The sequence below is a fragment of the Echeneis naucrates genome, chromosome 23, assembly GCF_900963305.1.
Source record: "Echeneis naucrates chromosome 23, fEcheNa1.1, whole genome shotgun sequence".
Taxonomy (NCBI): domain Eukaryota; kingdom Metazoa; phylum Chordata; class Actinopteri; order Carangiformes; family Echeneidae; genus Echeneis; species Echeneis naucrates.
In genome coordinates this window covers 12,332,923-12,352,818 of record NC_042533.1, presented here as the reverse complement: position 1 = coordinate 12,352,818, position 19,896 = coordinate 12,332,923, and the positions used below count along the sequence as shown (strand labels likewise).

The 19,896-nt window shown below is 41.6% G+C and overlaps 3 protein-coding genes and 6 non-coding genes across 12 annotated transcripts in view; 4 read left to right on the top strand and 5 right to left on the bottom strand.

Moving 5' to 3' along the window:
- Positions 1-111: 111 nt before the first annotated feature.
- On the bottom strand, positions 112-5,731 carry ucmaa (upper zone of growth plate and cartilage matrix associated a). Its single transcript, XM_029495259.1, has 5 exons — positions 5,613-5,731; positions 4,453-4,512; positions 4,266-4,358; positions 1,293-1,391; positions 112-601 (listed from the first exon to the last, which is right to left on the bottom strand). Exons 1-5 carry the CDS (start codon positions 5,668-5,670, stop codon positions 513-515), a joined length of 399 nt encoding a protein of 132 aa, XP_029351119.1. The 5' UTR covers positions 5,671-5,731; the 3' UTR covers positions 112-512.
- Positions 5,732-7,717: 1,986 nt separating this feature from the next.
- phyh (phytanoyl-CoA 2-hydroxylase) lies at positions 7,718-12,590 on the bottom strand. 4 transcript variants are annotated; one of them, XM_029495261.1, is made up of 10 exons: positions 12,445-12,590; positions 12,238-12,360; positions 11,896-11,954; positions 11,372-11,482; positions 10,758-10,926; positions 10,565-10,646; positions 9,762-9,943; positions 9,528-9,677; positions 9,293-9,421; positions 7,718-8,453 (listed from the first exon to the last, which is right to left on the bottom strand). In XM_029495261.1, exons 2-10 carry the CDS (start codon positions 12,301-12,303, stop codon positions 8,400-8,402), a joined length of 1,002 nt encoding a protein of 333 aa, XP_029351121.1. In that variant the 5' UTR covers positions 12,304-12,360; positions 12,445-12,590; the 3' UTR covers positions 7,718-8,399. The 4 variants fall into 4 exon arrangements, with proteins under 4 accessions (XP_029351121.1, XP_029351123.1, XP_029351122.1 ...); XM_029495263.1 differs by having other exon boundaries at positions 12,238-12,356; positions 12,445-12,577; XM_029495262.1 differs by having other exon boundaries at positions 12,510-12,544.
- Positions 12,591-14,233: 1,643 nt separating this feature from the next.
- trnaq-cug (transfer RNA glutamine (anticodon CUG)) lies at positions 14,234-14,305 on the top strand. The gene has a single exon. It is a non-coding gene; the product is annotated as a tRNA-Gln (tRNA).
- Positions 14,306-14,939: 634 nt separating this feature from the next.
- Positions 14,940-15,022, bottom strand: trnal-cag (transfer RNA leucine (anticodon CAG)). Its single transcript has one exon. It is a non-coding gene; the product is annotated as a tRNA-Leu (tRNA).
- Positions 15,023-15,287: 265 nt separating this feature from the next.
- trnaq-uug (transfer RNA glutamine (anticodon UUG)) lies at positions 15,288-15,359 on the top strand. The gene has a single exon. It is a non-coding gene; the product is annotated as a tRNA-Gln (tRNA).
- Positions 15,360-16,037: 678 nt separating this feature from the next.
- Positions 16,038-16,109, bottom strand: trnaq-cug (transfer RNA glutamine (anticodon CUG)). The gene has a single exon. It is a non-coding gene; the product is annotated as a tRNA-Gln (tRNA).
- A 199-nt stretch (positions 16,110-16,308) lies between these two features.
- Positions 16,309-16,380, bottom strand: trnaq-cug (transfer RNA glutamine (anticodon CUG)). The gene has a single exon. It is a non-coding gene; the product is annotated as a tRNA-Gln (tRNA).
- Positions 16,381-16,514: 134 nt separating this feature from the next.
- Positions 16,515-16,597, top strand: trnal-cag (transfer RNA leucine (anticodon CAG)). The gene has a single exon. It is a non-coding gene; the product is annotated as a tRNA-Leu (tRNA).
- Positions 16,598-17,803: 1,206 nt separating this feature from the next.
- The window catches only part of cdk17 (cyclin dependent kinase 17), a 34,722-nt gene continuing 32,629 nt past the window's right edge, over positions 17,804-19,896 (top strand). The window contains exon 1 of the mRNA XM_029495024.1: positions 17,804-18,100. The gene's annotated coding sequence lies outside the window, so the exon portion shown is untranslated. The remainder of the gene's footprint in view (positions 18,101-19,896) is intronic.

Below are 19,896 nucleotides of genomic sequence, written 5' to 3'. Positions count from 1 at the left end.
ACTTCTGCAGGTCGCCTCGTCTTCTGTTTTATTCCACTCCCCCTCCTGCCTGTTAAATACTCCAAATACCAGGCAGGGCTAGCTCAAGTTAAAACACACGAGTCAGATAAACTCATCTTTATTTGTAATTTTGAAGTAAAGAAAGGAAGTCAACCTCTTCGCAAACATAAAAGTTACAGCCCCCCTCTGACAAAATAAGTCAACTCTTTATATAAGACCTTGATTTATTTTGTAGCGTGTATGTACAAGGAACAGGAAGTGAAAACAGACATGCAAAAGATGAAGCCTCGGTTTTATATGATAACATTTAGCTTACAATATAAACTTTGACACCAATATACATCGCACAGTTGTATTAGAAGGAAGCAAGAGAAAATACTATCATGGATTAAAGTATGACATGGTGATCAATTCTTCTGGAGGTATCACCTTTCTTTAAGTTGCTGGCAGCATCACTTCTGCTCCAATGAGAGGCGTAGCCTTCTGGTGGCCCGCCACGCAACAGAGCGCGCTCAGTGGGACCAGTAGTAGCGAGGATAGAGGCCATCGTAGTGATACTCCCGCACCTGCTCATTTGTCTCCCTTGATCTCTCATGTATCTCTGGATTAAAAAGGAAAAAAAAAAAAAGCTCAGGTGAAACTTCTGAAGTGACTCACTATTGGAAAGTGGCGGGAAAGGCCAAAGACATTTGATGCCAATCATACATTTCCTCTAGATTGGTATGTAAACACCTTTTAATGCTAACATTAGCTATGTATCCTTCATGCTGAAAACAATTGAGTTTGTTGGATTAGTGCAGTAATGTAATTTGGATAAATGCAACAGTAAGAGTAATTAAGAGTAAAGGCTTTGACACTCTCCCATTATGTGAAATGACGTGTCTGGACTGGTTGTGCTTCTTTACAATAAGTCATACAACCAAATCACCCAAAACACTATCTGATATATAGAACCCGGTCGCATCTTTATGTTTAGCACTTCTCAGTTTAGAAAATGTCACTGCCACTATATCAGAGCAGACGTAGAACCGCAGGGAAGATTGTCAGCTTGGGGCCAACCACTAAAGAACACTTTGGATTGGTGTGGAGACTCAGGCATTCTGCTGCGGTTCACAGAGAAGTTCATTCAAGACACAAACGAAAACTCTCTTTCCTCCATGTGTAGCCCTCTCATGCCGAATGATTTTTAAGTACACCGTGAGGTTTTTTACAAGGAGCACCTAAGGCCAAGACTAATTTGCGTTAGAGCTTGATGCAGGATCTTGTTTGTTGTGAAAGCATCCAGGTCTTACCATTCCGATCCTCCTCGGCGTAGTTCTCGTACTCGTTCCTCTGCTCCTCGTTGTACTCCCTCCTCTGCTCATTTGCTTTGATCTTTAACCTCTGCTCAACTGTGGAGAGCGAGAGACAGATCTGTACACACCCACTCATGATACTGATGGACGAAGCAGAAGCGGCCGCTGCTGTTTCCTCCTTTAACAACCTGATATTAGTGTCATGGCTCACAACCAGCTCAAGGCAATGCTGCATCTAAGTACGTCCTCACAGAGCTTCTAACATGACTGCATGAACATGAAAGTCCTCTTAAGGACTTTGCAATTCTTCCAATTGGCTCAATGTACTCCATGCGTATTAAATTGTTATTACTATGTTATTAAGCAAATAGCTCATGAGCATTTGTTGGTTGGATCTACAACCGCTCCCAAAGATCTGACCTGCTCTTTATTCTATCCGGCATCAGGCAGGTCAACGTGTGCAGTACAGTCTGTCAATCACACCTTAGCCCCGCCCTGATACATCCCCTGCTCCACTTCCTCTTCATTTTAAAATCTAACATCCTGTTTTAAAGAAAACTTGAAACTAGAGATTGAGATCATAAACCCTTAAAGGAAATATTTACTCAGCCAATATAGAAGTCAGGGAAGAAGTAGGGCCATTTTCAGTTAGACTTCAATACAATCTGATTTCTTTTTGCCAATGGATGGTCATCAGATAGAAGGCATGTTTAAGTCTATGGCTGTGATGCAATCGCAGTGACACAGGGGAAAACAATACCAACCTCACCGTCATTGAGGGAATAATTTATAGCTGATAATAACTGTGTTGTCTGAGAATACTCAGGTTAATTACATGATTACATGAGTGTATACTGGGTCTGGTTGCTAACTCGACTACTTAGTGTAACTTGTTAGATATTTGTGTAAACAACTAACCCTCCCTGCTACAGGTGCAGGATAGAGCAGCCACTGTATGAGACATTACTACCGTGTCTGTGTTTTTCCCTCCCTTTCACCGGAGTTACACCTGGCTCGTACGGGTAGGGATTGCGTTACCCCGTTTCATGCGATCATACAGACCTGCTTCTACTCTGCAAACTTGTTTTCCCCTCTAAACAGACCAATGAGTTGTTTCCTTGCTGCGCTGTAGGAATCATGGCGCCTTCACCATCCTCATGTGGGAAATGACTTGTCAGATAGCAAGTATTCTCATTGGCCCTTTCTCTGTGTCAGTCCATTGTTGCACTACTTTCCTGTACATCACATCATCTGCTGGATGGCTTGTCATATTTTTGATAGATAGATAGATAGATACTTTATTTATCCCAGACTGGGAAATTGCAGTGTCACAGCAGCATTACACATAGGGAATAAAATATACAACATGAATGCATCTGGGTGTTCAGTCGGTAGTTTGGCAGCGGTGGAGCTGATGACTTCACAGGCTACCGCTGCATCAGCTGATGGGGGGATGTAAACAGTGATAACAATGGTGTATGTGAACTCCCTTGGTAGATAATACGGGCGCATTCCTACAGCCAGCAGTTCGATGTCTGGGTTATAGAGATGTTCCTTCATGACATTTGGAAAAGTCTCTGTCTCCCTGTACCTAACTGTAACCTGGGAATTCAGCGCTGCTGATGATCCTCTCCTCTTTACAAAGCAATAAAATATATAACCAATGTTGCAGGATTGTATATATTGGATTTGTTTGTTGTCTTAATATAATACTATAATAATGGTGGCCAATGGGATCTTTTCTCTTGGAATAATCTTAATAATGGTTTTTCTATCTTATGCTCAGACTCAATTGCTCCTTGTGTTTCTGTCTTAGCTCATCACCATCAGTTTTCCTGTAAAAAAGAAATATTCACAGTCCTTTGCACACACTCAGAGCTGCCCTTTCAGGTTTGAATGAATTGGATTAGCAAAGGACATAATCAACTTTTTTTCCAGGAATGTGAGTCTGTTTTTTCAAAGCCAAGATCCTGTTTGGTGTTCTGAGGATGGATTGTTTTACTCTGGAGGACTGATCGGGTGCTTCTGGTGGGTTTTCCAATAAAAGGAGTGAAATTTACAAAAATGTTTTTCAGTGACATTACAGAAATTGTTGGCGGTTTTTCCATTTCCATGCTTTCATCTAAGTTATATTAGTGCATGAATCTGTTTTACTTCATGAAAATAGCGCCGGAAAATATTCTGATGATAAGTTTTGTTTGTTCTTTTGGTTAAATGTGTGATGACAGTTACTGTGCTAATGGCTGGGAGTGGAAGAATGAACTTATTGTGCAGAGACTGAGAGAGGGAGAGACTGCTCCATACTGCCCTGTGACTCCTTCTGCAGCCTGTGTGTGTGTGTGTGTGTGTGTGTGTGTGTGTGTGTGGGTCCGGGTCCGTCCGTGTCCATGAGCTGCTGCTACGGTATAGAACAGCACCTGCCTGATTTTCCACTACTCTGTCCCTGTTTTTCTCTTGAGCTTTCCCAGCTTGCATGGAAATCCTCAGACTTTATCTTCTTCAGAATTTAAGCGTAAACCAATCAGCCAACATTCCCCCACAGGTTGACATACACAGTTTAGGCCGGAGGCAAAACAGGCCACATTTAAGACGCAACCACATCAGCCACTCAGGCAAACCAAGCACACGTACCTCTGATCTTAAATAAATACAGCTGTCTGCCCCCAGTCCTCTAACCACAGACCCAACATTTTACCACAGCTCCTTCTGGAGAGATGACACATGGACTCTCAGATTTAAAAAAAAAAAACCGTCTGAGTAGACATGCTGCTTGAATTAATCTTGGGAGTCAGGTGTGAATTCACCATTTTAAAGAAATCACATCCATACTCCATGTTAAATATCTGTATGAAAACGCATGCATTTAGGAGACCTTCTCTGTAGAATTTGCTCAAAGGGGAACAGTTATCTAAAGCTCAAAACAGCTAAGAGAAAGAGTCTTCCAATGGAAAAGCACTTAGTGAACCTTACCTACAAGCTCATAGTATCGGGTTGAACGGCGATTGCGGCGTTTGAAGAAGTTGGAGGCATCTGATGCAGGCATGAAGACCTGCTGGGCTGCACCTGAGGGTCAGAGGTCACAAGTTCAAGGTCACATAAGTAGGACATGTGCAGCAAAAGTTATACGAGGTAGTTAACTGTGTCGAATAGGTGTCACCTTTTGGATTAGCTGGTTTTGAATCGTCCTGTACGGCTGCGTTTTCCACCACACTGGTAACTGAGGATGAACGGACAACATTAAATCACAGATCTTACACAAAAATCCTGAATATCTAATGGGTTGATCTCAAAATCTGCACAGGCACCAGATGACAGTCTGAAGTAGAAATCAAGATATGGGTAATTATTATTATTATGTAATGCTACAAACATGACTATAGACAAAAATACATGACAATTTCACTCAAAATTGAAATAGGATTAGAATTAAAGCAGAATTTAAGTTTCCACCAGTGTATGCAACATTACCTGAGCCTCAATTGTTCCTTTATAAATTATTAATGTAGCAGAAAGGACCAGAATCAAAATAGCCTCAAACATAATTATCCATAATTATCGAAAATCACACCCTTGCAAAATTACCTTTGTAAACTTTATGCACTGTGGTAGATGTGCTCAGTACAAATCTATTAACATTGACTCTGAAGTGACACCAGGTCAAACTCAATAAATCAGTAGCTCTTCCCTTTTAGTGTCAAGTCTATCTCTCGTTACTTAAAAAGTTACTGAAAGTAAGTGGAAAGCAGAGAAACAAACATGTATTAACTGTTAACCTAATAAACAGCTTTTACAGAACTGAGCCAACAACCCCACTAAGTCCAAACTTTCAACTAAACAGAACTAAACGCTACTTTGCTTAGAAAGTAAAAAAAAAAAAAAACTTTAGGAAATGGGTGTCCAAACCAAATTTGCTTTCATTACATTCCTGTTACATTACGTTCCTTATCTTTGGAAACTTTATTTAAAACTTTGATGCTGAAAAAAATTAAATCTATCATGGCCCAATGATAATTTATTTTGAGACAAATTTACCCCCATGTGAAAATCATTTATCACAACATCTCAAGGTTAAATAATTGCAATAACAATTACAAATCTTAACAATCTTAACAAATAAACTGACAGTTGTAAGAAAAGGCCAGAGGACAAATTGAAGTCCAGCAGTAAAATCAGAATCATAATAAATATTACTTGTCATTTTAAAAAGATGACAGCTCATATGAGAGCTTCATAAAACTCTGCTGTTTATCTCCCCTGAGGTTGGAAAACCCTGACATACCCCCATCCTTTCCCCACCCACCCACACATGATACTCACAGGTGAGGATGAGGAGGGTGGTAAGCAAAGAAAGGACAAAGCCTTGAGTCCAGGACATCTCGGAAGACCAAGGTATGAACTCTACTGGAGTTAACAGCACACCTAACCCAACTGAGAAGAGAGATGAGGGGAGAGAAGGGAGGACGAGAGTGGGAGGAGAAAGAGGGGGAGGGACGCTGCTGGAATTTCAATTCCCCAAGAGTTGAGAAGAGGCAGAAAAACCATAAGGAATAATGGGGTGAAGTGAATTAAAAGAAGAGGGCGGGCGAATGGAAATCGGGCTTTTGGTAACCGATGCAAGTGAAGTCTGTGCATCAGAAAGTTGCGAGGCCCAAAGTCAAAACCTGGGAATGGCTTTCAAACAGATATACCTTCGCAGGCCCAGTAATTAAAAAAAACAATGAGCTGAAAGACAATAAGATCATTCACTAAAGGTCCCACACAGTCTAAACAGTTATGTATTAACACAGTGAAAGTATCAAAGGTCTCAGTCTGTATTCAGAAAGCAGCTGTCAGGACTGGTTACTTTGTGATGTCACAACAATGCTGTCATTACCCTCAACCACACATTAAGCCCTGCACCTGTTTCACTATTGTCTGAAAAACTTGCCTTTTGATTATGTAAAACTATGCTGAGGTAGTTTTTAGTTCCTAAAATCGCAAATACATCTTATAAATATTTTCATTTCAGATAAAAACAGGGAATGTTTGTCTTTCCCATTCTAACTATGAAAGTGTTGAATATGAAGAAATTGAAATGCATTAGTCAACCAACTGTTTTTCTAGGTCCAAGACAAATGTGAAGCGGCCTGTCTCAGGAAAGAAAAGTATCATCAGTACAACCTTCTGCTTCTGTTTCTAATTCTGAAAGAGACAAAGGGGGGAGTCAACATGGAACAAACCCTGAGGAAACAGAGGCCGTCTGCTGCTGCAAATCACTAAGCAGTCACACTAGCGGACACAGCCACAAGCTACAGTTTCCTGCAAGTTGTTTTGAAGGAGAGAGGGGCAGAGAACCGTTCTTCTGGTCTGGTGTCCGTGGAGGAAATCTGTATCTGTGGTCAGCCAATCAGTTAGCCAAAACTGTGTCAGTGCCGCCTTTGTTTCTCTCTGTTTGTTTGGTGGCCAAAGTTTATTTAAACTGGAATGAGGTGAGATCTGTTTGCAAATCCCTCAAGAGGAAACTATAATAATATGCTGTACAGGTACAATAAAATAAGAAAAGGAAGAAAACAACCCCTATTATTATACTACTTCATGACAGTCTTGACCGGTTTTTATACCTTTTGTTGGCTTTTCTGACACAACTGACACTGTGGTATATTGTTACGTGTCTACATGAATGATATGTGTATCCCCCTCAGGCAGAGCGTGTGCAGGTGATAAAATCATGTTGCTGGACTGGACCTATTCATTATTGCTCCAGATAAGACGGATCCCAGGGTTCAGCATACATACCTCGCCGCACTAACCCGTGTTTAATGCTGCATTATGCTGCAAGCTGCTGAACGTGCAGAATACCAACAATACCTTCAACTGTGTGTGATGTAGTTAAATCAGTTTCCTTTCATGGAAACTAGATAGGTATGAATTATTTTTTATGCCTGGGTGGGTTTGTTGAAGTAATGTACCGGTGCTCCTCTGTGCAATGTGTTTGTGTGTCAACATACGCTGAGTGTTTGTCCCCAATGTGTGTATTTGTGTGTGTGAGGCACTTTAGCGCTGTTCTCTTCTGTACTGCTGACTGTGACACAGCTTCCACATTTCAGCTGTTCCTGCATGGGAATTAATTTCCCTGCATTTCTGAATTACACTCAGCTCTTCACTTTGAGTTTTGAACAAAGGTGCTGTTTTATTGCAGCCAGGCATGCACGCACAGACACATGCGTACACTTAGCTGCGTGCCCATGTGTTTTTTGTGGGATACCAGGAAACAGTCCTCTGCCTGACAGAAGCTCCATTCTTTTATACCAACATTGGGTTCTACTGTTCAAATTTTGTTTTGTTTTGAGCAAATTTCCCTGATTTATATGTGAAAGGAAGAAAAATTCATGAAGTGAAAATGATGCACGTTCGTATTTTTAAATTTGGTTTATTGAGACTGTTGCAAGCAGTCACAGGAGTACACATGCATTGTTACAATCTCCCCCCTGAAGAACCGCGTCAACAGCTTCAACTGAGTGTCATTATCTCTGACTACAGATAGACCCAACATACTACCATATGAACTGCAAAAAGCACAATGCAAATCCCACTGAATTTCCCAAAAGTAAGAATCACAATGGCAGTCATTAGAGTTTAGACCTATATCAAAGCCAAATAGTTCTACTCCATCATTAACAAAGAAGTGATTTTTAGAAAATTAGTCTGACTTAAACAAGCAGTAACGTTGTAGATTTTGGGGAATCAATCACCTACGTATGTCCTACAAAAATGCCATATGTGGCTTACCAAAACAACCCATTACACCACACAAGCACATTACTTGTAAGAAGCAGCTGACAGATTTTGTCTTTTATGTTCAACTGTATTATATTATTGGCAGTTAATTGTAGATGTCCCTCTTTTTAAGAGGGAACCGATCACACTACATCACACTACCCCAAAAAATGCCAGAACATTCCTCCTAAGCTAAAGGAAATTAGTGATTGTGCCGTAAGAGGAAATAGCTAAAAGGAAGCCGTTAGCACTGTCACTGCCTGTAGCAATGTTCGTCTGTTCTCCTTTCAGCTCAGTGACTGTTCACCCTACAGTTGTATGGTGACTTCGCAGGTAAGCCTGGTGTCCTCAGAGTGTAAGCCTCTCTCCCTGAACCAGACGCCCTCGGAAAGCCCAGGTATCCTATAGGGGACAGTTAAAGGTTCAGTTCATCAGTAGGGAATAGTTAGAGTTGAAATAGTGGAGGCATACAGTGTTTCAGTCACTTCTGACAAATAAAGTGAACATCATTTACGATGGGTGGCCCCTTAAATCTTTAATATTCTTTTTCCTTCTTAGTAATGCTCACAAGTGGCAATGCTGATCTACCTTTAATATACAAGTTAATAATTAATTGTAGTGTCAATGAAACAGTTGTCTGCAAAATCCAGTTGCAGACAAACAGTATCAAATACTTTATATGTCACACTCTCTCACCTCCTGCCTTACCACCCCTCATCAGTCATAACCTCCTTCACCCAGTCTCACCAGCTGAAGCTCCTCTCCACTCATCAGCCAGCCAGTATTTTAACAGCCCAGATTGCGGTTGTGTCATGCACTACTCTCCAGCACTCTTTTCCGGCCTGCTCTGGTATTGACTGCGCCTCCTTGTCTCTGTGTCAGAAATCTGACCTGGCTTCTGCCCCTGACTGTGCGGTCTGGTCGGTAAGGCTGTCCTGAGTAAATTGCCTGCTACCTATTTTGAGAGTCCGTTCCTGCTGCCCCCTCAGCCAGCCTGCTCTGTGGTTGAGTGGTATTTTCGCTGTCTGTCACTGGGTTCACATCCCGGCAGAGACATTAATTGAACTCTGAACAGTGAGGACATTATTGTGGATTGTTGCTCAATTATTGTGAGGATTTGAATAACGACTGCTGTTGTGCCGCTCTTGGGTCCTGCCTAAACCCATGACATCAAAGCCTTTTCCCAGGTTATACCGAGTTGCTGTTATGGGGAATGTTCTGTGTGAATGTAAAAATCTGACCTTGAAAGGAATGTCCACACCATACTTTCTGGTTGCGATGTCGTTCACTTCTTTCTCTATGTTTTCCTGTGAGGTTCCCTTCACATCAATGTAATAGCAGTCAGCGGCGGCGTAGTGGCAGGAGATGGCCTTGAAACACACGTTGTCACACATTTTATTTGACACTTTTAACTGATTCAGCTTGTTTGGACTAATGAATGCTACAACCCCAGGAGCACTGTGGGTAATGTGGTACCTTTCGGAAGCCCTGTGTCTGATTCATGCCGGAGCCATGGATGAGCAGAGGATGGAAGAAGACGGTGTCACCTTTCTCCATCTCCAGGTGCACCCTGGAATGCTCTGGGTTGTAGTCTCGGATACCATGGTACATTTTGTTGACCCCACCCTGAGACAAAAACGATGCTTATATGGTAAATGTTTTTGCACCTTCTGGTGCCTGGTGCCTGGCAGAAGTTCTGGGTTTGTGTACCTCCCAGTCTGGGTAGTCGTGTTCCTGCAGTGTGCCAGTGTGTGTCCCCGGCAAGACGACCAGGCACCCGTTCTGCCTGTTCACCTTCTCCATCGCTGTCCATGCGCACACGATCCTGTCAGCTGGTCGGAATGGGAAGTAATGCAGATCTTGATGCATTGGATGACGAGATGTCTTCTTACCTGAAACACAGGGTATGCAAGACATTTCCTAACAGCTGAATCTGTTTTAAGAGGAAAATGTTTCTTTTTGTTTTTTGGTAATCTTTATTTTGGCGCTATTTCTGTTCTCCTTGCGACTTGATTAAATATTATGATATGAATGATTGGACTAGTTTTTATTCTCCCTCCAGAGTTTCTACAAATGTTTGTCACTTTCTCTCCTGCTTTTGGTTTAGGGAGAGTTGGTGGTAGTAACATGCAAAGAAACAGTATGGGCAGTGATCACGTTGTTTACAACAGAACTTCACTTTGGACTATTAAAGTGAGGATAGATGATATTTACATGAGGCTGGATAGGCTTTAATTTAAAATAGATATAATAGAGCAGTATAAGAAGCAGGGATTTCTTAGGAAGACGCTTTTAAGAGTGGCAAATCTCACAATGACTTTTTTTTTCTGTATCAATTAGCTGTAACTAATCTTGCTCTTTGCTATGTAGACAGGGTTGGCATGATTGGCTCCATCTTTGGCCTTTTTAGTCAATATTAGTGTTTTGGTTTTTTTTCTTTTTTCAAAAATGTACGTCCAGTGAAATAAATGGAAGCAACTCATGTCTGGCATTGAGGTTGCCTCACCCCATACCTGCATCAGGTGGTTTGTTGATCAGCATGGTGTGCATGGCCATGATGTTTGGACCAGTGAAACACGCCACATAATCCAGGATCTGAAAGAAATAGGCACACGTCAATCTTTAAAGTACTTCAAAAACTACTTTAACATTTATTTATTTATTTTTTAAATCGTGTTCGCGCGCACGTGTGTGAAAGAGTTGTACCTGCGGTAACTTGCAGTATCGGAAGAGTTCAGTGTCTTCCTGGAAGTCCTGGAGTTTGGTGACAGCTTTCTGATCTGGCACAAACTCTGACTTGGCGATCGCCACATCTCTCATCACCAGCAGACCAGGAATTTTAACTTGTTGTCGACAAACCCGTTCAAACTCCTGCCTGATGGAGGCACATGGATCATGTTCAACACCCAACAGGTGAATTCGGCTAAAATATTATTTCACTGACAGTATGGGTGTACTGTAGTATTTAATACAGATTTACAATTGTGCCATGTTATAATTAAACCTGTGGTTCGTAATCATAGGAAACAGCATTACAGGCGTCGCGCACTCATTGTGCTGAGATTTTTTTTTTCTCGTTTTTTTTGTTTTTTGTACTTTTATAAAAACACCGTGTGTGTGTGTGTGTGTGTGTGTGTGTGTGTGTGTGTGTGTGTGTGTGTATATTTATATATAAATAAATAATATGTGCAGTACCTGTTCAACATTTGGACCTCACTTTACTATTCATTTTAAGGAGAAAGTGTGTCCAAATGTTTGACTGGTTCTGTGTATATATAATACGTAATTTTCTTTGTAGTTGCTGAGATTGTGCTGGTCACCTGAACCTGCTGATGTCTTCCTCAGAGACCAAGTTCTTGATGAGGATGAAGCCATTTTCCTCATAGAACAGTCGCTGCTCTGGAGTCAGTAGGCCAGTATCGAAACTGTATCTACCAAAAAACAAAAAGGGTGACAATGCACTGTAGTTCAATATGGTGATTTAGTTGGAATGAAATACTGCTGCAAACTCTGTAAATGTTTGACAGACACTGGCTCATGTTGCATCACATTTTAGTAAATATCTTATCTTTTTTTTTTGCAGGGTGTGTCCTCACTTCAGAAGACAAAGTTTACCCAGCGCAAATAACTGTTTTATATCACGACACTACCACTTAATCACCTGGGAAAAAAAAGAAAGATCCTTTTTGTTGTCTCTTGAATAAACAAATTTATTTAATACATACCTGACAAAACTGGTTCCGAGGTGAATGGTGGAGTTTATAATTGTGTACACCAATACACTTACCCAAAGACAACTGACTCACAATATGGAATTACTTTGGAGATAAAGGTGGCTCCTTACCTCAGTCTCTGGGGATAACCTCTGTCGGTGACCGTTGCAGCTGAGGTTGGTGCAGCTTTCTGATGAAAACCAGTTAAGGGGGGGAGGGGGGGTTAGCCAATAGCAACAATAACTTCACTGTTAGGTTTAACCGTGGTATCTGCCCCTTCACAATGCTGGCTGCCTGACTAAATGGTTTGGTGTTCTTAGCCTTTGGTTTTTAAATTTCTACTACAACTTGCTGCTGGAGAATTGTTAGCCTGCGCAGGAGTTGCGGACCACAGAGAGAACTCGGTCTGTGCTACCGGCTGCTCGGTGTGCCGGTCCAGCGATACAGCCGATTATAGGCCAATGAAAGGATACGATCGAAGCTGGTGGTTGATCGAGATGATTGATCAGCTGTTTGAGTCTTTCTGCAGCCCGAGCCATCGTCAGTCCTCTTGTTGGAGTACCGTTGTGACTCACGGAGATCCAAGGAAAGCCTGACTAAGTGGGACAAAGTGCACTGTGTTAACTGCACAAGCAAACTCAACCAGCGTTTTTATATGCGATCACGTGTGGGAGACGAACATCTGACGTGGATCCTTTGGTGTTATGACACCTACTAATCAGCCGTGTGGAAAAACATCGCTTACATCTGACCTACATTACGGCAGGGGTTGTAGCCCGGTCTGTCCCTGGACAATGGTCTCTGGCACGGACCAGCTGTCCCTACCACTAGGAGCACTAAAGATACTGAGTGGTCAGACCCACTGACAAGCTGCTCAAAGGGCACTACAATTCCTGGTCCTGACCACCTCCTCTGGGTATCTGTTATATGGACCAGTTGAATGATCTGTTTGTTTGTATTTATTTTTAATAGAGAACCTTTACCTTTTCTCACTGCAACACTGTCAGATGAATACATGTGAGAAGCCATAATCACAGTCTATCCAATGTTATTGATCGCTATTATTAATAAATCATAATGAAACTGTTGAAATTATTATTATTAGTGTTGTTTAAACTTTACCAATGTGTTGCATTTTAAAAGCAACCTGATCGCTCAGTGGCAATTACAGGGATTTTCATAAAAAATATAGAATCTGGAAAACCCCTCAAACAAGCAAACAAAACAGTCAGGTAACTCTCCTCTGCGGGTGGGAGAGTGGGAGGGACCCCGTTCTCCGTTTATCTGCACCTTGCTTGCTTGTATAATTCTAGTTGTAGTGTAGTTAAAAAAGTAAAAAATAAAGAAAGACATACGCTAACCTCGTCTTTCGTACTTAAAACTAACCAATCTGAAGATCGAAGGGAACGACCATCGGCCAATCAGAGCCCGAGGGAGGCGGGTCATATCAGCTCCACGGTAGGATTCGTCAATTAGCACTATGCTGCTAGCAGATGCGGGAATTTTGTGGAGAATAAAATAAGATAGCTCACAAAGTAAATTTATTAGATTGATTAGATTTTTTTGTCAAATCAGCACCTTAAAAAGTCTAATTGAAATACAGTCTAGTCTACTGCTATCTCTTCCCTGTAGTTTTCTCTGCAGCCCCAGGTGTCCAGCCAGCACTGCAGGAGCTGCAATCAAAGGCTTCATCGCTGGACAGCGTTTTTTCAGGCTCGGTTTCGCATGTTTACACTGATATGTGAAGTCAATACACATCCATTGGACTTCATACTCCTGGGTGCGAGGCTGCATTTGGATTGTTGAAACTCCTGGAGCACCTTGCCTGCAGCCCAAGGTAGGAGACTCCTTATTACCTCTGCTACTGATCTGTTCAGCACTCAGTAACTTTACACATATATATTTTCTGTGTGAAAATGCACATTTGTATATTTGTGCTGCAGGCCATGGGTTTGTTTGCCACCGTTAAGTCCTAAATTTGGTGGAGCTGCTTAATAGTAAATAACCTCTGATATGACAGTGATATAACTTCAAAATTGTGCCTGTTTCAATATGTTGTGTGTTCTTGTGGCCCTCTGGATATTTTAATATTGTGGGGTTATTCTGCATCCATCTACACTGGTGCTCCTGTGTTTTACACTGGAGGTCACTGGAGGTCACTACCTCTTACTTTTTAGGTGTTGTTGTAGCACAGCTGTCAATGTTGGTGTGTCATTGTGAGTTTTTTCGGAACAAATACATTGAGAAATGCTCCTCCAATGGCAACACCTCCAACATATTCTGAAATGGATTCAGAGTCCACAGTGCCAGCCATTGCACCATACAACCAGCAGATACCTATCTCACAGTGGCGCAAGTTTGAATCCCGCTGACACCACAACTGTGCTGTCCCAGTTCTTCCATGTCAAGAGTTGTCTGAAGTGGGTTTCAAACTCGTGGCATGCTGGCAGTGTGGTTTGGTGAACCACTGGTTCCATGGTGTAATGGTTAGCACTCTGGACTCTGAATCCAGCGATCCGAGTTCAAATCTCGGTGGGACCTGATTTTATTTATTTGAGAGGTTGCTCAGTGAACTTTAGTTGGTGATTTAAAAGTTTCACCTTCTCAGATGGGGTTCATTCCGAAATGTGGCTGTACTATAGACCTACCACCAAGACTCTCTACTGAAAGGAAACAGGAACTACATCTTTACGGAGCCCGAGCATAACATGCGCACAAAATACTATTACGTTTCCTCAAAATATTCATTTGTTCCCACAAAATATAAATTTTTGGTCACAAAATAAATATAACGTTCCATGAGGAGCCTTTCTAACAATTTAGTGTGACTCTATTGCTGTCACATATTTTATGCTGACTTTATGGGCTCATCAGACAAAATTTAAACAAACAACAGGGCCATTTTCCAACAAGCAAAGCACTTTCAAACTTTACATGTAAAGCAAGCTTTAACTAACTCAGTGACTGGCTTATACTTTGTACATCAGTTATTCTGGCTTTATATATATATATATGGCTTTTTTTGGTTTCCAGGTTGTGACAAATCACTGATTTCTTACATGCATTGATATCTATCTCAGTTTCCTTCCTTTTTTTTTATGCCATGTCATGTCTGGGGCTTACATCTTAGCTGACAAATGTCTCTGAAATATCACAGTTCAGGCCAAAAGTATGATGTCAGAAGTGGGATTCGAACCCACGCCTCCAGGGGAGACTGCGACCTGAACGCAGCGCCTTAGACCGCTCGGCCATCCTGACTGCGAGGTAGCTTTTTATAATAGCTACTTTGGACTCTGAATCCAGTGATTCCCTCCTGAAATCTTGGTGGGACATGATTTTGAGAGGGTGTTCAGTCGAACTTATTTGGTGACAGAAAACCCTGGATTAAGCCTTATATCCTTTCAGAAGAGGCTCATGTCAATATGAAAGCTCTATTAATATGACGAAATGAGGCATGGGCAGTGGGATTCCAATTTGTAATAGGACTTGTCGAACTTGCAAGACAGTCAAAGAGCTTTCCACAGGTTCCATGGTGTAATGGTTAGCACTCTGGACTTTGAATCCAGCGATCCGAGTTCAAATCTCGGTGGAACCTTCTTTAGATTAGGCTTTATGGTATAGCACTCAATATGATTCTGGGCTCAAGATTCAAGATCTTTATTTGTCATATGTGGTGCGCCCACGGTGAAATTTAAATCCGTACAGCAACCCTGTGCATGTTGTGCTCGTTCAAGATAAGCAGTCATCAGCCACCCAGTTATGACCACCTACTTAGTGTTGTAAAGCTTTGTAAAATAGGGTTTGATTAAATGTTCCATCGGACCATGCCAACCTGACATTCCTCAGCCACTGACAGATACTATTATTACGAAATAATCAATGTTATTCACTTTATCTGTCAGTGTTTATCTGTACCATTTGTTTCGTAACCAAGGTTTTATGGGACTGTTGAATGAATAAGGAACACTAAGGAACACTTCATCTATTCATTCAGCAGTTCAGTGCAAAAGGGTCGTCAACTTTTACCCACTCAGGTTGCAGAGGACGTGCAGAAAGCAGTTAATAATTTTTCTTGCCTAAATAGGCACCAGCTGTTTGTGTGCTGCATGTCCAACAGGCACATGCAGCAAAAAAACTAATGGTTGGATGTCTTCACAGAGTAAAACACATACACATGGCAGCATTTGTAGTTCATATTTTAGGAGTTATAACTCCCACAGTCGCACAATTTGACATTGTGCAAAAATGTGAATTGCACATCTGTATCAAAATCAGGTCCCACCGAGATTTGAACTCGGATCGCTGGATTCAGAGTCCAGAGTGCTAACCATTACACCATGGAACCAGTGGGCTGCCTGCAAAAAGTGCAGTCGTGTGGTGAGCTCAAATTCCACTTCAGGCGATAAAACAAAGACGAATTATTAAGTTCCTGTAGTCCCGTTTGATAGCTCAGCCTTTACCTTATTAATTGTGCTTTTCAAGCGTTCACTTCTTGTCAGCAGGAAGTGGTGATTTACAGGTCTGCCATCACGTGTATCAAAATCAGGTCCCACCGAGATTTGAACTCGGATCGCTGGATTCAGAGTCCAGAGTGCTAACCATTACACCATGGAACCGCTACAAACCGTCCGAGTGACGTCATTCACATTCATTCAGGGCTTTATATTTTCAAAATAAAAGGCATAGAGGAATATATGTGTATATAATGTGATGACAGAATAATAATATCAATATGGACAGCTGCCCCTATGTCAGGATGGCCGAGCGGTCTAAGGCGCTGCGTTCAGGTCGCAGTCTCCCCTGGAGGCGTGGGTTCGAATCCCACTTCTGACAGCAGCATTTTTGCAACAGAGTACAAACATGCACACCTTACCGTTTTAATGGAGTCATGGCGCTCCCCCTTTTTGCGGTCTACATTTGTAGCGACTTGTGTGGTCTTTATAGGACACTTTGGTGTTACGTTCAGTCATGTCATTTGCGTCCAACGGTCATTTTGAATAGAGATTTACTCTGGGCATCCACAGTTTATCGTCCAGTACTGTCTGTTTTCAGCAGGAGGTAGTCAATGTATGGTAAAGGTCTTTCAACCTTAAAAACAAACTGTCCAAATTGTCATTCAACACTTGACATCTCTTCTTATTAACATTGGGCTTGTTCAGGGTATTTTGTCCTATTTACTGATCATCTGTATTTCAAATGTGCAAATGTAAAATTTCATACCGGCAATTGTAGTAGCTGTGGCTATTTTACAGCAGGGGGCGACATGCAACTACTCAATTTTGACTCAACGCCATCTGTTCCATTTAAGACGCATATCAGCCTGTTATATTGCGATTACATCTTCTAGTTTGGACTTTACTCCTTCAGCATCTAATTACGGATGTAAGAATGACACATCTTTTATTTTCAGCAATAATATAATATAAAATAAAATAAAATCTAATAAATCAAATGTAAAGATTTGTCAATGTAAAGGTAATTGTAATTTGGCTATGTTTTAATTAATTTAATTAAAGTCGTGGTGACAAACAAACCACAAGTCATATTTAACACTACATAATGTTGACTATTGTCTCCTTTAAATTAATTCAATTAATTTTCTTTTATACTCGCTCCCGTTTTAAAAGACCAAACAATGTTCCACGCTTTTAATATGTCAGAAGTAAATTAACAACGGAATATAAAATGTTGAAATAAAGATACTATTGTCTCTTTTATCTGCGTCCAGTTGAGTCAAACAGTACAGTTTCACAGCACCAGAACTAAGCTGACTTCTTCACTGAAATATACACTTATATATAAAAAAACTTTCATCTCAAATGATTGAATATGTCCAAACATAACATTAAGAATTTGTGTCCCGTGCACGTAGATGTTGGAGAAATATTTCCTTTATTGTTTTATTTGAATGCTCAGCCCGACTCGTGAAAAACGTTATTGTTGCCTTTATTTTGAAAGCTGTCAAAAGTAACAGCGTTCCCGGTGAGCGGTTTTAATTTGAAACGTGACGGGAAGTTCCGTTAGACGGTGTTGCAGCACTGATGGTGTTCAGCCCTCCGGTCTCCAGACGACAGCAGATCCTCCTCCAGCCTCTTTAAACTGCCACACCGCCATTCCGGCGACATTTCGGAGGCTCGCTCCGCACACGCCCTCGTATCCGCCGGTACGTTTTGGAGGATATTTAATTCCCCCCCAGCGGAGCGTTTGCAGCCAGAAGCGAGCCGAGCCGGAGCTGTGTTTCAGGCTCTTTCAGAGGGCGGATAAAGCGGAGGAGGGCATCCGGGCCTGGCCGCTCCGGAGAGTCGGCTCGAAAACGACGGAATTCTCCATTGTCAGGTAAAACTGCTCCGATGTCCCCGCAGGGTGAGCCACGGTCTGTCCGATAATGGGCACCCCGGCTTTAGGTTAGGTCTGGCAGCTAAGGTCGAGGTCCTGACCGGGCGGTGCGTGGAAGTGACAACACGGAGGAAACGGCAGCTGAAGAATAAATTCAGCCAGGCTCAAGCTGCTTTTCATATTTCACTGCTGCCTTCCGTTTTACCCCTCCTGTCATTGCTTCTGTCGTACCCGCAGCCCGCACACAAACCTCCATCACAAAACCTTATTTTGTCCATTCATCACAAGTATTTGGGTTTGTTTACATAACGTGGTGACAGCCAGGCGACCCCCCCAAGCGACAGAAACACTGGGGTACAGGGAGATAAATGACCAACTGTGGGAGTCAGGGGTGAGAAGAACATTGGTTTGGTTTTCTGAATAAAGCACCAACAATCACCGACAATCCATGACTGCCTTAAGGATGCCCCCTAAGTATTATTCAAAGAAGATCAGTTTTTAACATAGCAAAAAGAGCTTTAGAGCATCACATCTCTATCCTAGCAGCATTATATATTTGCAAAAACTGACTGATGCCCACACATAGGTGCCACTCTAATGTTTTTCTACAAACACACCAAGATCTTTAACAATTCACTTTTTAGTACCAATGTGTATTACCGTACAGGAACATCACTTAACACATTTTAATGTAAATCTATGAACACTCACTTTTCTGTCCATGCAATGGCCTTAAGTACTGCTTGAGCTGCATCCAAGCTACAAGGGGAAAACTGTCCCTAGAAAGTGTCTTTGGACTTGATGAAATCCCAGTGTCTGACAGCCATGAAATCACTCTGGACTTTTGCCAGTTGTTTTTTTTTTTTTTTTTTTAAGATGTTTGTGTGATTTGTGGCATGAGGCTAGAGACAGACATGACTGTGTTTCATTGCCAAATCGTGTACATAGAAACTGTGACAATATCAGTGCACCATCCTGTTGTTACCAGGGAAACTGAGGTAATAAGGGAATACGAGTTCTAAAAACATCTGACAATAACCTGTAAAATAGACCACTTTGGATCATTCTCTAATGTGAGCCATCTGTGAAGCCCAAAGGCTTGTTTCTTCTTCCACCGTTTGTCCGGGATCTACTTCCAGAGTCCTTCATCTGGGACAACTGGCCACTCAATTATGTCTGTGTGTGTTACTGCATGCGTATACGTGTGTATTGACCCACATTCAGACCCAGACTGTTGGCTGTGAGAGTGATACACCCCCAAAGGACAAAGTAATTATCCTAACATCCCCTACCACTATCTGTGGGCCATATAGCAGCGCTTGTATTGACCTGTCCCCAAGTTATATATACATTAGATATAGAGAGAAGTGGAAAGCTGAGACCACGTACTGTGAATATGTTCACTGTCTTGCATCTTCTTCTGGGACTGATGGATTAGGATGTTAAGTCCATTGAGTTTTCTCACGGCAGAGTTGCAATCTTTTTTGAGTCTGATTTTAGTTGGAGAAGTTAAAGCAATGTGATGGTTCTCCTTGCAAGAATTGATGAAACCAAGAATTTCTCTTGGTTAACATGTTTTTTTTATTTATTTATTTATTTATTGTTGTTGCACATTGACAGAATTCAGATTTTGTGAAAAATTTAATGCTGGGGCTGAAAGCCATCTACTGTTCTTCACTGAGATATTCTGGGTCCTTATGTGTCTTTAGGTTTGCAAAGTTTGAATCTGTTGTTGCTTCAGTGCAGTTCAAGGAGGAAAAAAATTACTGTGGTAATGGCTTATTTTCATCACAGGG

Bases quoted from the DNA above. Each gene is read 5' to 3' on its own strand.
- ucmaa (XM_029495259.1), bottom strand. From the start codon at position 5,670: ATGTCCTGGACTCAAGGCTTTGTCCTTTCTTTGCTTACCACCCTCCTC. The intron at 4,513-5,612 runs GTGAGTATCATG...GTTCATCCTCAG, and splicing joins CACCCTCCTCATCCTCACCT to TTACCAGTGTGGTGGAAAAC. The intron at 1,392-4,265 runs GTAAGGTTCACT...CGCTCTCCACAG, and splicing joins CCGATACTATGAGCTTGTAG to TTGAGCAGAGGTTAAAGATC.
- phyh (XM_029495261.1), bottom strand. From the start codon at position 12,303: ATGGCTCGGGCTGCAGAAAGACTCAAACAGCTGATCAATCATCTCGAT. The intron at 9,944-10,564 runs GTATGGGGTGAG...CCTGTGTTTCAG, and splicing joins CAACAAACCACCTGATGCAG to GTAAGAAGACATCTCGTCAT. The intron at 8,454-9,292 runs GTCAGATTTTTA...TGTCCCCTATAG, and splicing joins GTGTGGACATTCCTTTCAAG to GATACCTGGGCTTTCCGAGG.